Here is a 13,750-nt window from a genome sequence, read left to right as displayed (position 1 = left end):
AGCTAAGACCTATTCTAACTCCACCACTCATGTATCTACCAATAATCCCAAACAAATCAACCTCCAAGCCTCATTTCCGCATTCACCAGTAGGCTATCATAAGGCAAAAGAGATTATCTGTAAAGTATATAGTACAGTGCCCAGTGTCCAGCAACAAGACCTGGTCCAAAATAAATGCCAGCTTTTGGTACCACGGCTTGCACAAGTCTTTTAACTTTTCTAGATCCCACTTTCTCCATCTACGAAATGAGCTGGTTAGATTAGATGATCCAAGACCCCTTCAAGCAGTAAAAGTGCTATAATTCTATAAGTCCAAAAAAAAATTTTTTAGACATACCAACGAGGCAAATTAGTTAAGAAAAGCCTCACCTACCATCTAGGCCTAAACCTAAGATTGTGATCAAGGGTAGAATTTTTTACTCCTTTATGTTAGCAGCATAAATGTAATAAAATTGATCAAGAATTAGAAAAGAACCTCCAGAAATAAATGTTAACCTCTTCCAAACAGGACAGGACACTTACCTGCTACTGACAGCATCAAGTACTGGTGAAACAATGCCTTTACCCAGTGGTTAACATTTAACCAGCAAATTAACCAATAGTTGGCCATTCTCCAGATGCTGTCAGCCAGGGGAAGGCTCTGGAATGATCACAGCCCTTTCTAGCCTCTGACAAGTTGCTGGATTCATCAATGCAAAGCTTATTTCCTTGGTCCCAGCAAGTTCAGTGGTAGATATAGCCTCCCTGTCAAGTCTCTAAAATGTGTTAAATGATGATACTGTACACATTTACTGACCTGTAAAAAGGTTCACATAATAGTGCTGCATAAGAGAAAGTTACCTGCTAATACTTGTCGTGAACTTTTTGTTAATAGAGTGGATATAAATCTTCAGAAGTCTCTATCCCTAGGAGACAGAACCAAGGCTGATTTTTATTTTCTTTTTGGTGTTTATCTGTGTTTTCTCATTTCTATTTTTTGCAGAAAACTTATTTTCTCAAAATTTATAAAATATGACTCTCAAAGTACAAAATCTCATCATAGAAGTGTACTTTAAAAAGAGGGGGGGCTTAAAACAGATTAGGAAACTTGCTTGGAACCTAGAAATAACTGAGGTCTTCACTTAAGACTCTTCCATCATCCAGGCAGCATCTGAGGCTCATTCTCAGCATGTGTGCAGGAAAGAGACCTACCTGCGCTGATGGAATCAAGAGTCTGAAGATCTCTAACCTAGGCATATCAGAGGTAGAATCATCTGGAAAAACCAAAGAACAAACATAGGCAGTGACTGTGACTGTGCAGAGGAAAAAGAAAGCACAAAGCTTTGTTTTGTTTTGTTCTGGTGGTACTGAACTTAGGTCTTGTGCTCTACCACTTGAGCCATATCCCCAGCCCTTTTTGGTTCCTTTTGAGATAGGGTCTTACATTTGTGTCTGGACAAACATTGACAAGAATCCTCTGATTCACACATTCTGCATAGCTGGGATGACAGACAAGCTCCACTATGTCCAGCTTGTGGTTGAGATGGAATGTCACTAACTTTTTACCTACGCTGATCTCAAACTGTGATCCTGCTTATCTCTGCAACCCAAGTGGCTGGGATGACATATATATATATGTGTGCTGAATTCAGGTCTACATCTTGAGCCACTCTACCAGCCTCTTTTAGTGAAAGGGTTTTTTTTTGAGATAGGGTCTCATGAACTATTTGCCTGGGCTGGCTTCAAACCAGGATCCTCCTGATCTTTGTTTCCTGAGAAGCCAGAATTACAGGTGTGAGCCACCAGCACCCAGCTTTGGGCAGAATATTTTTATAGAGCTTTATCTTTTATTCTGTGTTTACTTCCTTAAATCTGGATACAGCAAAAGATTACCTAGCCTTATCTTCTAAGTTAAATAAAACTCCAAAAGATATACTGCTCCACCCTTTGAAAGCATGGAAAGAAGTGACATAACAGTTTGATTACTTAGGACTTATTTCCTAGACTTAAACACCAATTCTAATTGGTCTTGCTATAGTTTATCTTGGACATCCCCCAAGTTCTGTATGTCAAAGGCCTGGTCCCAAGGGAGCACTGCTGGGTGTTGGTAAGGCCTTTGTAAGGTGGGGACTCAGTTGGAGGTGTTTAGGTCATTGCAGCCTTGCCCTCAGTGGAGATTCTTCCTCTTCCTTCTCTTTGTTTCCTGAATATGAAGCAAGCAATTTTTTTTCTGTTAAAGCTCAGAACCATGATGTGTGACTTTGCCACAAGCCCAAAACACTGGAGCCAATCAATCATAGAGTAGAACTCCGAAAACTGAACCAGAACAAAACTTTCCTCTTTTTAAGTTAATTACCTTGGGTATTTAGTTACAGTAAGGAGAAGCTGACTAACACAGGTGCTTCCAATTCTTCTCCAGAAAATTAAAGTAATATTTAACATGAAGTTTTATAGCCCTTGTATTAAGGCCAGGGTGTGTATTAAGAGCTTCCTTCAATCTTCCTTTGTGTAATGGTGAAGGAGGAAAAAAAAGAATTTGCTTCAACTAGGGCAAAATCAGTATATTAAAAAAAATGAAAGAGAAAGTAATATATAGACTAAGGTCTTCATTCAACGAAATCATCCTATGAACAAAAGCACCTAACAGCAGACTAGCAGTATTATTTATTTTAGGTCTGAAAACAAAAGGAATATGAATGTTAAAAATCACCCTGCATATACTGTTAGCCTTGGGGCATTTCTGAAATTTCATCCTACCTATGACAGAAAGCCAGAGTAACACCAAATGTAAGTAAATTCGACGGTGTCCTTCACACTCATGCTGGGTCTTTCCCATTGGTTAATTCTCTCTGAAAACACCCTCAGGCACACCCAAGTATGCTTTACTAATCTCCTAGGAGCTTCTCAACCCAATCAAGTTGACAGTCATGATTAACCATCACAAGGATTACAAAAACAAAACTCAGCACCAAGAAAAAGACCAAACCAAACAAAAGCACAAGTGACCAAGGAAAAAGAAACAGTCTAACAAAAGAGAAAACTCTTTAAGTGTTATACTGGATTAGAGACATTGTATCTTTAAAACAGAAATAACCTGAATAAAGATATGGGGGGGGGGGATAAAAAGGAAGAGATTAAGATAAGGGAATAAGATTGATGCACTTCATATACATATACAAAATAAAACAATGAAACCTGCAAATGCTTTAAGTAGGGCAGAGAACGGGTTGGGGGAGTAACTGGGGGGAGATATGGTGAGGGTGATCTAATCAACGTACAATGTAGGGCTATTTAAAATTGTCATAATGAATCCCCCTTGAACAATGAATATATCCTAATAAAAATAGAAAAGAAAAATATATGTACAAAAAGCTTTTGTGAAGTTAAAAAGTATGACTTCTGCCTTTAAAAAGTCAATATTGAACCGGAAACGAGTTATGATAATTTCCTAGTACCAAAAAAAAAAAAAAAAAGGGGGGGGGTGCAGAAAAGTGGCATACACCTGTAATCCCAGCACTCAGGAGGCTAAGGCAAGAGGATCCTGAATTTGAGGGAAGCCTGGGCTACATAGACAGGGAGGAGGGATGACTAACAGGTTCAACATTCCAGTTAACAAGAGAACAGAGACGGAGCACAGAAAAGATATGGAATAAAGTAAGCTTCCCAGAGCTAAGTAAGATTTTAAAATGCTTAAAAGAAGACTTGAGACTGAAAGGACCCACTTTTAATAGGCAGAATGCATGACAAAATATCCATGCCTAGACCTATCAGCAGGCAATTTCAGAAAGCTAGGATAAAATTCCCAAAAGTGATCAGGAAGAGGGAAAAAAGAAAATAACCAGCACTAAACAAATATCAACAACAAAAACACTAGGAAACATTGAACAAAATTATTCTTTCACATACTGAGGCAAAATGTTAATAGTATTTTTTGCCAAGCCCAACTACCAATCAAGTATGAGACAAAACAGCTATTTTTCAAATAGATAGGTTTTATTTCTTGCCGTCCTTTCTGAATAAGTTACTTAAGGATGTTCTCCAACAAAAATGAAGAAACCAAAGAAAAGGAAAATATGTGATTCAGGATGAATGAATTTACTGGAGGTAAATTCCAGTAAATGTCAGTGCACAAGGTATCTTAAGAGCAGAGAGCTCAAAAGAAGACAGTAGATTCGTATAACAGATATGATTAGATATCTTTGAAAGGTATATACGTATGTTGATGGCAAATTTCTCTTTAATAATCAGCAAGAAAAAGGAACAAAATTATGCACGAAATGCCATGGTCCTGGCATGTTCTAAACAATTGATGTTAGAAAAGAAAATACATCTGACAACACATCTGACCCTGATGACTAGGAATAAACGCATTGTTACACAAACCTAGAAAAACATAACCCCAGAATACTAATGGATACCTCAGTCAGTGTTACTTTCAACTGTCAGTCCTTCACACAGGCACTCCTTAACCCTGCTTAATTTTTATTCCCATAGCATCAGTTTTTACTGAAACTACACCAAATATATTACATCACTGATCCCAATACTAACCCTCCTGGGACCTGCATATAATTTCTAATCCATAACATTTACAACTACTGTCAGCCAGATGGCAGCCTTGCTCCTGTGTGTGGATATCTTCTGCAAAGATTATTATAAAAGCTCCAACCTCAAAATGCCTCAGATTAGACAAAGAACAATTTTTATTTGCTTGCTGGGATCTCCCCCTCTGCGGTCTCAACAGCTGGGGCATTAATTTATTTTTTTTCCCATCAATTTATTTTTTTTCCCATCTCTCTATCCTTCTAACACAGAGTAGTGACTGGTACAACCAGATAATTTAATCAGTGTCACATTTTTAACCTTTCTGAATTTAGAATGGCTCCAAAAGAATGGACTGCCCTGATTACTTTTCTTTTTAGTGATACACATAATAATAAATTCTGTAACGAAAAATTTAGAGGAACATGAAGACTACAGTGTTAGTGAATTAACTGACCCTTCATCAAAAGATGATCCCAAGTACTGATAAATCCAAGAAGCAGAAATACAAGCTTAAGCTGCTTCTATGGGATCCTGGCCCTGTAGTCCCGGCACTAACTAAGGAGACTAAGGTGGGAAGACTGCTGGAGTCTAGGAGACCAGGTTGGGCAACATGGAGAAACCTCTCCTGAAAGTTAGATAAGACAAAAGTGAAAGAAAGAAAAAGGAAAATACACTTTGTGAGTTCAAGACCAAGCCTGAGCAACATAGCAAGGCCCCATCCCAAAATGTCTTCATTATAAACCACCCTATACTATTTCAGTTTTGCCACATACATATATAAACCGTTTTTAAAGACCTGTTAGGATGGGGAAGCAGAAACACACACGCACACACACACAACCAACCACACAGAGAATGAAACAGGGAAATTCTGATAGACACCCAGCGACAAACCGTCCTAGTCAGAATCGGACACCCCCAGGAAATTCAATTGGCAGTGGAGATAGAGGCTATGAATTCCAGACTCAAATTTAGCAAATCTCTAAAGCGAGACACCAACACGTGTTGCATGCTGTGACAATTACACCATTTTAGTCATCAGAAAACCAAGGAGAGAGGTCAACAAAGGTGTGCAAGTTTATCCTTGTGCCCTGAGTGGAATTACAAACTCGTCTCTTCGAAAACCTCCACGTTTGCACAGCACTCTCACCTTCCCTGGCCTAGTGACAGCACCACAGACCGGAAGACTGTGGCATCGGGAGTCCTGGCACGGTTCCCACCCAAAGAACCGACTGTATCACAGGCGGACAAAACCTAGGGAGAGAGGACTACTTGGGGAGGGAGGGGAGATCGGGGCCTCAGGACGGTGGCGATGACTGACAGAACCACGGCCCCGCGCGGCGCGCCGCCGACAGCCAGCGGGCTAGGGTAGGGAAACCCATTCGGCCAGGGCAGGCGGGCCGTGGACGGACTCAGACCCCGCCCTTCCCTCCCGGGCCGAGGCGGAAGCCGGGCGATCGCCAAGTGTCACCCGGCCAGGGCTGAGCGCGCCAAAGCAGAACCCACCCCCGGGAGACGCGGCGGCTTGGGGGCGGGCTCTCCCCTTCCTCCGCCCGCGCGGCGCTCATTCATTCTTGAGGCGGGCCGCCAGTCTCCCGGACCAGCAATCCCGGCACCGCAAGCCCACCGGACGCTTTGTCTCCCACCGGCCGGAAACTGGGGCGCGCTCTCGTGCGCGCGCACGGGCAGCAGCCCCCCGCAAACGTGGCCTGTGGGGGCCGCCGCGCCCTCTCCGCGCGGAGGGCCGTTCTGCACCCTGGGGGTCTCAGGTCCGCAGCCCCAGGCGTGCACTTCGGCCGAGCGTCCTGAGTACCCATGACCTGGGCATCGCGACCCCCACCATGCTACCACCGAGTCCCCCCGCCCCGCTGTGAAACACGGCACTCCTTCTCCTTTCGGGACAGGGCTCCGGGCCTCGGCTCGTCCTCCCCAGTGCAGACCCCCGCGGCCGTGGCGCCCTTGCCCCTCCGGGATGGCCAACGCGGCCTCCCGCGAGCGACACTCACTTGAGGAGCAGCTGGTCGTGCTCGGCCTTGCACTTGCCCAGCTCGATCTGCAGCTTGGCGCGCTCGCGGGCCGTGTCGTCGAGCGCGCGTCGCGCGTCGGCCAGCTCCGTCTCGTAGAGTGCCTTGAGCCCGGTGAGCTCGCGGCCGCGCACCTCCTCGCGCTCCGTCACCTGCAGCTGCAGCGCGCTGTTCTCCGTCTCCAGACTGCGCACCTTGTCGATGTACACCGCCAGCCGGTCGTTGAGCTCGCGCAGCTCCTCTTTCTCCTGCAGCCGTGACAGCCGCGTGGGGCTCAGCGGCGTGGCGGGGCCGCCGGCGCGGCTGCCCGTCCGCGGCGGCACGGGGGTCGCGGTCGCCATGGCGGGCGGTGGGGCGATCGGCGGGGAGGCCGCGGGCGGCACCAGCACTTGAAGGGGCTGCAGGGGCGAAGCCGGGACCCAAGGCACAAACCGGCGACCCGCGCTCGCAAACAGAGGCCGGCGTGGGGTGGGAAAAGCACCTGGGATGGCGGCAGCGGGGTTACGGCACAAAGAGCAAAGGGGGGAGGACTACGAATCAATCGATCGATGGCAGAATGCCCTTTGTAAGAAAGCACGCTCGCGCGCGCACACACACACACGCACACACACGGGGAGAGGCGAGGGTAACCGGGAGGCCGAGCAGGGTACGCGCAGCCGCCGCCGAGTCTCCCGCCCGCAGCACTTTTGTTTCCTCTCCGGCTGCGCTCAGCGGCGGGCGGGGGAGCAGGGGCGGGCGGCGGGCCAGCAGCGGCGTGGGGGAGAGGGGGGCGCTGGGGGCGCGGGCCGCACGCTCCAACATGGCGGCGCATCACGTGACCGTCGCCAGCCAATGGGAAGCGGGCACCGCGCTCCTGCAGCTTGGGGGCCGGCCTGCAGATTCAAAATCGCGCCCTCTGGCAACCGTCGGCTCCGCGCGCTGGGCTGCAAGTGAACTGAGGCGGCAGGGAGGGGCGCCCGAACTGCCTATCCCAAGGCTCTGGGCCCAGCGCCCGCCGGACCTCCCCCCGCCCCTTGAGGACCCCTGGATGGGCGTGACTTGCGAGTGGCGGGAAAGAGCCGTAGGCTTCCGGGGCGGTTCTGCGCCGCCGCCCACAACCGGCGGTTCAGGGAAATTCAAATGTAAACGAGAACAGCCAAGGGCGACAGTGGGAGGCTGGCGGCCGCGGGCGTGGTGACCTAGCCCCGCGCCCAGCGGGACCCTCGCAGCCGCCCGGCCGCTGCACTTAACGCCACGCGGTGCGCTGGCGACCGTGCTCGCCGGTTCCGAGTGCGAGCCTGTGTTGTCCCGTGAACCGAATCTGAGCTCTTGAGCCGACAGATTATTTATCTCGGAAAACCCAGCGGTCCTGATTTAAAATCATTTGCCGCCAGTGCCGAAGGGCGGTCCCGATCTACTTCTGTCTTCACAGTGTGAGGGTTTGTAAAATGAAACACAGCTCACCAAGGATTTGATTAGCACGACGAGTAAGTAGCACAAGCCGTGGTCATGGTTCGCTAAAATCAGATGCATAAGAAGCCGAACTTGTGAAAATGGAAACAGCTTTTTGCTTTAAAGAGAAATCCCCCACCATGTAATTGGCAGGTCGTTATCAACAAAGTCCATTAGTCCCTTTGAAATAGTTTTGTTTTTAACGTTGAAGCTAATGTTTGTTGGGACTGTGCATCCTGAACTTGGCTCTCCGTGGAATATGCGTCCTCATAACCATCCTGTGGTGTGGGAACTGGATTATTTCCACTTGAAAAATCCATCCATTTATAGAAGAGTTTCATTTCACCTGCCCAGCCGGCAACAGGACTGCATTTGAACCCAGATTTTTAATTAATTCGAGTCTGGCTCTAACACATAAGTACAGGTTCAGTTTCTTCAATAATGACCGAAGTGGAGAGCAGGGTGTTCTTTAACTATTAATCAAATCGTGTGCACAGACTTAATGAGGGGCATCAGGCCTCGTATTCATTCCTGGCTGTGAGTGATACTCTTATGGTCATATTTCCCGTCCTGTTACCTAAAATATCTCCTTTACCTGCTGGAGAATTTGAGTTGAAAAGCTTAGATTTTAAAGTTGGTGTAAGGCATTTCTAAGCATTTAACTAGTCAGGTACATTTTAATAAAAAGGATCTTAAAAATCTAAATTACTGTTCAGGAAATGAGGCCTAAAGAATGCAAGTGGTGTATCCTACCAAGGCTGTGGAGTCAGGATTGGAATGTATCCACTCCCTGGATTGAGGCCTTTTCTCTCTGATGGTACCTTCAATCCATGGATCATGGGGTTTTCATTCCTTACTCCCCTCTACTTTGGACTTTAGAATAAAATTTGGAAGTTTTGCTTTAAAAGTATTTTCTGTCCATTATTGAAATTTTAAGACTGCATGTGAAATGATTCCAGCCATGATCTGTACTGCTCTCCATACCGGGCAGTTTTCTCTGAGTAGAGTCCCACAATCTCATATTCTTTTATGCGATACATTATATCCTATTACCTAAAACCACACATAAATCCAAGAGTTGAGGATTTGCGGTTGATAGCAGTATAACTTTGAAGAAGTTATGCTGCGGTTTCTTCTCAGGAAAAGAAATGATTCCTTGTTGCAGGAAAGGTTTGTAAAGATTAAATAGAATATAACTGTGATAGACATAATTTATCATGGCTAAATAGTAATTTCTCTTAATAGTAATCTGTGTCTCCAGACAAAATCAATAAAAACAAATAAAAGATTTTTAGCTTAGTTTTAAGCAATTATAATGACATTTTTGGTCATGTCCTTTACCGAACGTACACTTAACTTATTCTCTACATTTTTCCCAAACCTAACTGTAGCTGGAGCATGGCCTATTTCTTCCGACTCTTTTATACTGAGTTTGTCCAGCCCTCTTCATTCAAATAATTCCTAAACTCCCATCACTTCCCAACTTTTTCCCCACTGAACTACTAGTAACAAAACCTATGCAAGTTTGCTGATAACACTTCTTCGTTGACGAATGTAACCATGATTTCAAATATCATGCTTTGTTTTTCCTATAGACCTTCATTTACTTGTCAGGACACATATCCTAATTATTGGTTAGATCATACTTGGCCCCCACCAAGACTCAACACGCCATGTCATTGTTTCCCTCTTCTATATTCCTACTACAATGATAGCAACCTCACTAAATAGAAATTTGACATTTACCCTATTTCCTGTATGTCATTTGGATCTGGAACAGAAAAACATAGGATGCCCAACAGATCTGGGGTCCAGACTAGGATGGGGATGGGAAGGTAGGGGAGAGAGAAGGGGAGACTGAAAGCTAGCAGTAATCTACTTTTGTCCAAAGAGAGGAGAGTGACAGCTGGCAGATAGCTGAGTGTACAGGGCAAACAAATAGGATAACTAGAGCTGAGGCACAAAATAAAAAAAGTTTGCTAAGTAGTACCTCTTCAATATATCTACTGAATGAAGAAATAACAATCTGTGGCCTCTTACTCAGCCAAGTGGCTTCATTCAGTAGTCTTTGCAAAACTCATACTTTTTCCAATTATAAAAGTGTAAAAATATAAATGTTTCAGAAGACTGAGTAACTATCCAGAATCTCTTACAACTCTGTCACAATTTTTGTGTCTTGAAAAGAGCCTAGAATTTTGAAGTACAGTATATTTATCATCTTTGATAAGATTGTTCTCAGAGTACAGCCACTGCAAGTTTATATACTACTCAAAATTGTCTTCTAAATACACTTGTTAAGATCTGGACATATGACATTAGCATTGGTGGTGTTATTTTCCTTTAACTCGGTAGTTCATCTTACTGATAGCCTAAAACCAGGTAAGAAAAGAAAAACAAAGAAAGAAAACAAAACTGAGTATGGTGGTGCACATCTGTGACCTAGCACTCAGGAGTCTGAAGCTGGAGGGAACTTAATTTGAGGTCAGCCTGGAAATTTTTACTTTAGTATTTCAGCCATATTTAAGGCCAAAATATAGTCATAACACTACAACAATTTTCTTTAAATTAAAGATGTATATGTATTTTTTATTTGCATTTATTTTTTGCTGAATTTATTCCAGTGTCATACGCTTTTGTTCCATCTGTGTAACCTCCTCTTCTTGTTTAGGGATAGTTTGCTCCTTCTCAGGGAGAGTCATCTCAATGTAACAGGGTCATGTCTGGGTTAATCCACCATGAGTCTGTAAGTGCAGCTGGGCATGTTGGGTGCTTTGTTAACCTGGACATGCTCAATGACTAGAGAGAGACTCTGTATCTACACTCTTAAGTTCTCTGCAGTATTCTTTCCTTGTGCAGCAAAAGTTTAGCACTCTTTTGGGGACACAGACCTTGTGTCCACCCCCACTGTTTGGCCTGGACACACCTGCTGACTCCACCATTGTAACACAGAAATGGCACACATTGCTTCTTTAAAATGACATCTTTCAGGTACTTGGTGACTTTTGAGATATGCTTATCCTTGATAGCATGGACAGTTTCACCAGTGTTCTTAAATCTCAAGGATTTGAACCTTTAATTTGCATGATTTTTGTAAAGTTTTCTGGGTCAAGAGGGTAGCAAAACCTTTTTTTTTTTTTTTTTTTTTTTTTTTTTTTGGTGGTATTGGGGTTTGAACTCAGGGCCTCCGCCTTGAGCCACTTCACCAGCCCTTTTTTGTGATGGGTTTTTCGAGATAGGGTCTCTCAAACTATTTGCCCCAGCTGGCTTCCAACCATGATCCTCCTGATATCTGCCTCCTGAATAGTTAGGATTACAGGCATGGCCACCAGCGCCCAGCTACGCATCTGATTTTTAACAGCTTCTTTTTAATCTTACAAATGTTCACCCCTTCATCCTATAATCTGCATCTCTGCCTTGAGAGTAGTAAAAATAACAATAAAGATTGGTGTCAAAGTATAAGATTTACAGATAAATTTGGCTGTTTGTAATCTGATTGGAACTGCCTAGTTCAAAGAGTTAAGGGCTTTCCCTTTTCATGGTCATTCTTCAGTAGGTCACCTTATCTTCATGTATGGTTTACTCCTACCCAGTAATATTTTAATTTATTGGCTTCATTCTTTCACTGTAGAAATGAGATTCTTCCTAAAATATCTTCCCCACTAACCTTCTTCTCTCATGTTGCCTGAAGACTGTCATTTGGATCAACCTGAAAAGGTAAGGGAATGTTTCCAGACTCTTCAGCTAAGTCAAGAGAGCAGAGGAAGAAAGAAAATACAATGTTGTGTAGTTGATATGGTAAAACAAAAGAATGAAGTTTCAACCAGGTGTCAGTATGTTCTTCTTTCCCTTTACCCCAGTTTTGTCATTCTTCCCAGGACTGTACTATCAGGCCAGGCTAAAGACACCAATCTCACCTTTTAAGATCAATGATAAGATTTTACAGATTTGAAAAGAAAGACAATCTGGCTGAACCAGTCCCTTCCATTTCATCATTAAAAACCTCCCTAGTAGGGAAAGGACACTATAAAGTCAGATGCACTATTGATATCACGCTCCAAGGTAGTTACTAAGGCTCCAAGAGTAGATAGAGATGGCTTGTGCCTCACAGAAAAGCCCTCTTGTTTCTTCCATCTTGGAGCAGCAAAGCAGAATCCAGAAGCAGCCTTCTCTAAAACAATGGTAATCAGCAGACTCAAAAAGATAGTAGCAAGAGAGCTGAGGATATACTTGAGTAGTAGAGGGCTTGGCTAGCAGACATGAGGCCTTGGGTTCAATCTCCAACTCAAAAAAAAAAAAGTGTAAGACTAGTGATTATTTTTGTGTGTCAATTTGGTTGGGTGAGGTGCTCAGATAAGTAACCAAATATCACTCTAAGGTGATTCTGGCAAGGGTATTGAGGGGGATGAGACATTTAAATCAGTAGTCTTTGAGTAAATGAGTAAAGCAGATTTTCATAATGTGGATGGATGGGTCTTGTCGAAATAATAGGAGAACTGAGTAGAACAAAATAGCACACTGCCTTGGACTAGAGATGTGGGTTGAACATTAGAGCCCCTGCTTTGGAAACTCGAAGGCTTGAGTTCAAACCCCAGTCACCCTCCCTCCAAGCTCCCAAAGCAAAAGGGATTTCTAGAAGCCTTCAGACGTGAACTGCAACATTAGCTCTTCCTGTCTGTCTAGCTTGCCAACCTATACTACAGATTTTGGACTTGCCAGTCTCCAGAATTGCATGAGCCAGTTCCTTAAAATAAATCTCTCCTATGTAAATATACACATCCTATTGGTTCTTATTTGTTTGTTTGATTGCCTGCTTAGAGAACCCTGACTAATACACTTCCCTAGCCTCATATGGAAGTACAAAGGGACTAACTAGGGAAGATCAACAGATTAGAATGAGTGATTGAGATAGGGAAGGTACAGACTGACCTGGATGTACTGGTCACTGGAGGCATGGCAGGTCAGAACAGATCTGACTGAGACCAACATACTTGAGAACTACGGTAAATCCTATCTAGAGAAGGCCAACACACAATGGAGACGATCAAGATACGAGCAGATAGTCTCCCTATATTAAAACTAGCATTTGACTTAGAATCAGCCAGACAGGGTAGGAAGATCGAACAATCTGAGGAGTATTAAACATGAATGTGACTGAATGTAAAGCTAAATGGATCCATGCCACTGGGAGAGTAAGGTGGTTTTGGATTCAGGTATTTTGTGACTGGGCTCAACCATTTCATCAGAATGGTCTCCTTCAACTTGTCTTCACACTGTTTTTTTTCCACTTGTAGATCTCACTTCCACATAGTTCTCTCTTTGTGGTAGAAAAAAATGGTTTCTGGGCACATCAAGCTTAAGTTCTAGTAACTCAATATAACCAACCTCAAGAACACTAATTTGGGTCATGTGTCCATCCCTGAACAAATTACTGTGTCCAAGCTAGGAGGAACTCTGATTGGTCAAATATAGGCTAAACACCACCTTTCAACAGGTAGGGACAGAGGACAGTAGAGTCAAGGCTGGCATGAACAAACCACAAGGGATTCCTATACGAAGAGTTCATCCCAAAAAGAGATAAAGGGATACTGAACAAACAAAAACAACACAAAATGTAATAGCATTGTTATGGTTTGAATATGAAATGTTAGGAGCTTTCCTCCCCCAACACCCTCTGGGGTATCACCCCACACCACTGATATTTTGGGAGGTTATGGAACCTTTAGGAGGTGGGACCTAGCTGGAGGAAGCAGGTCATTGGCCTTATAGTGCCC

The 13,750-nt window shown here is 44.1% G+C and overlaps 1 protein-coding gene across 1 annotated transcript in view; it reads right to left on the bottom strand.

Moving 5' to 3' along the window:
- Lmnb1 (lamin B1) overlaps positions 1-7,274 on the bottom strand; it is a 50,952-nt gene extending 43,678 nt beyond the window's left edge. The window contains exon 1 of the mRNA XM_020157045.2: positions 6,531-7,274. Within this exon, the coding sequence (XP_020012634.1) occupies positions 6,531-6,889 (359 nt within the window). The 5' untranslated portion in view covers positions 6,890-7,274. The remainder of the gene's footprint in view (positions 1-6,530) is intronic.
- Positions 7,275-13,750: the final 6,476 nt, after the last annotated feature.

This window comes from Castor canadensis, chromosome 6, assembly GCF_047511655.1.
Source record: "Castor canadensis chromosome 6, mCasCan1.hap1v2, whole genome shotgun sequence".
NCBI classification, from domain to species: Eukaryota; Metazoa; Chordata; class Mammalia; order Rodentia; family Castoridae; genus Castor; species Castor canadensis.
This window is presented reverse-complemented; position numbering and strand designations above follow the sequence as displayed.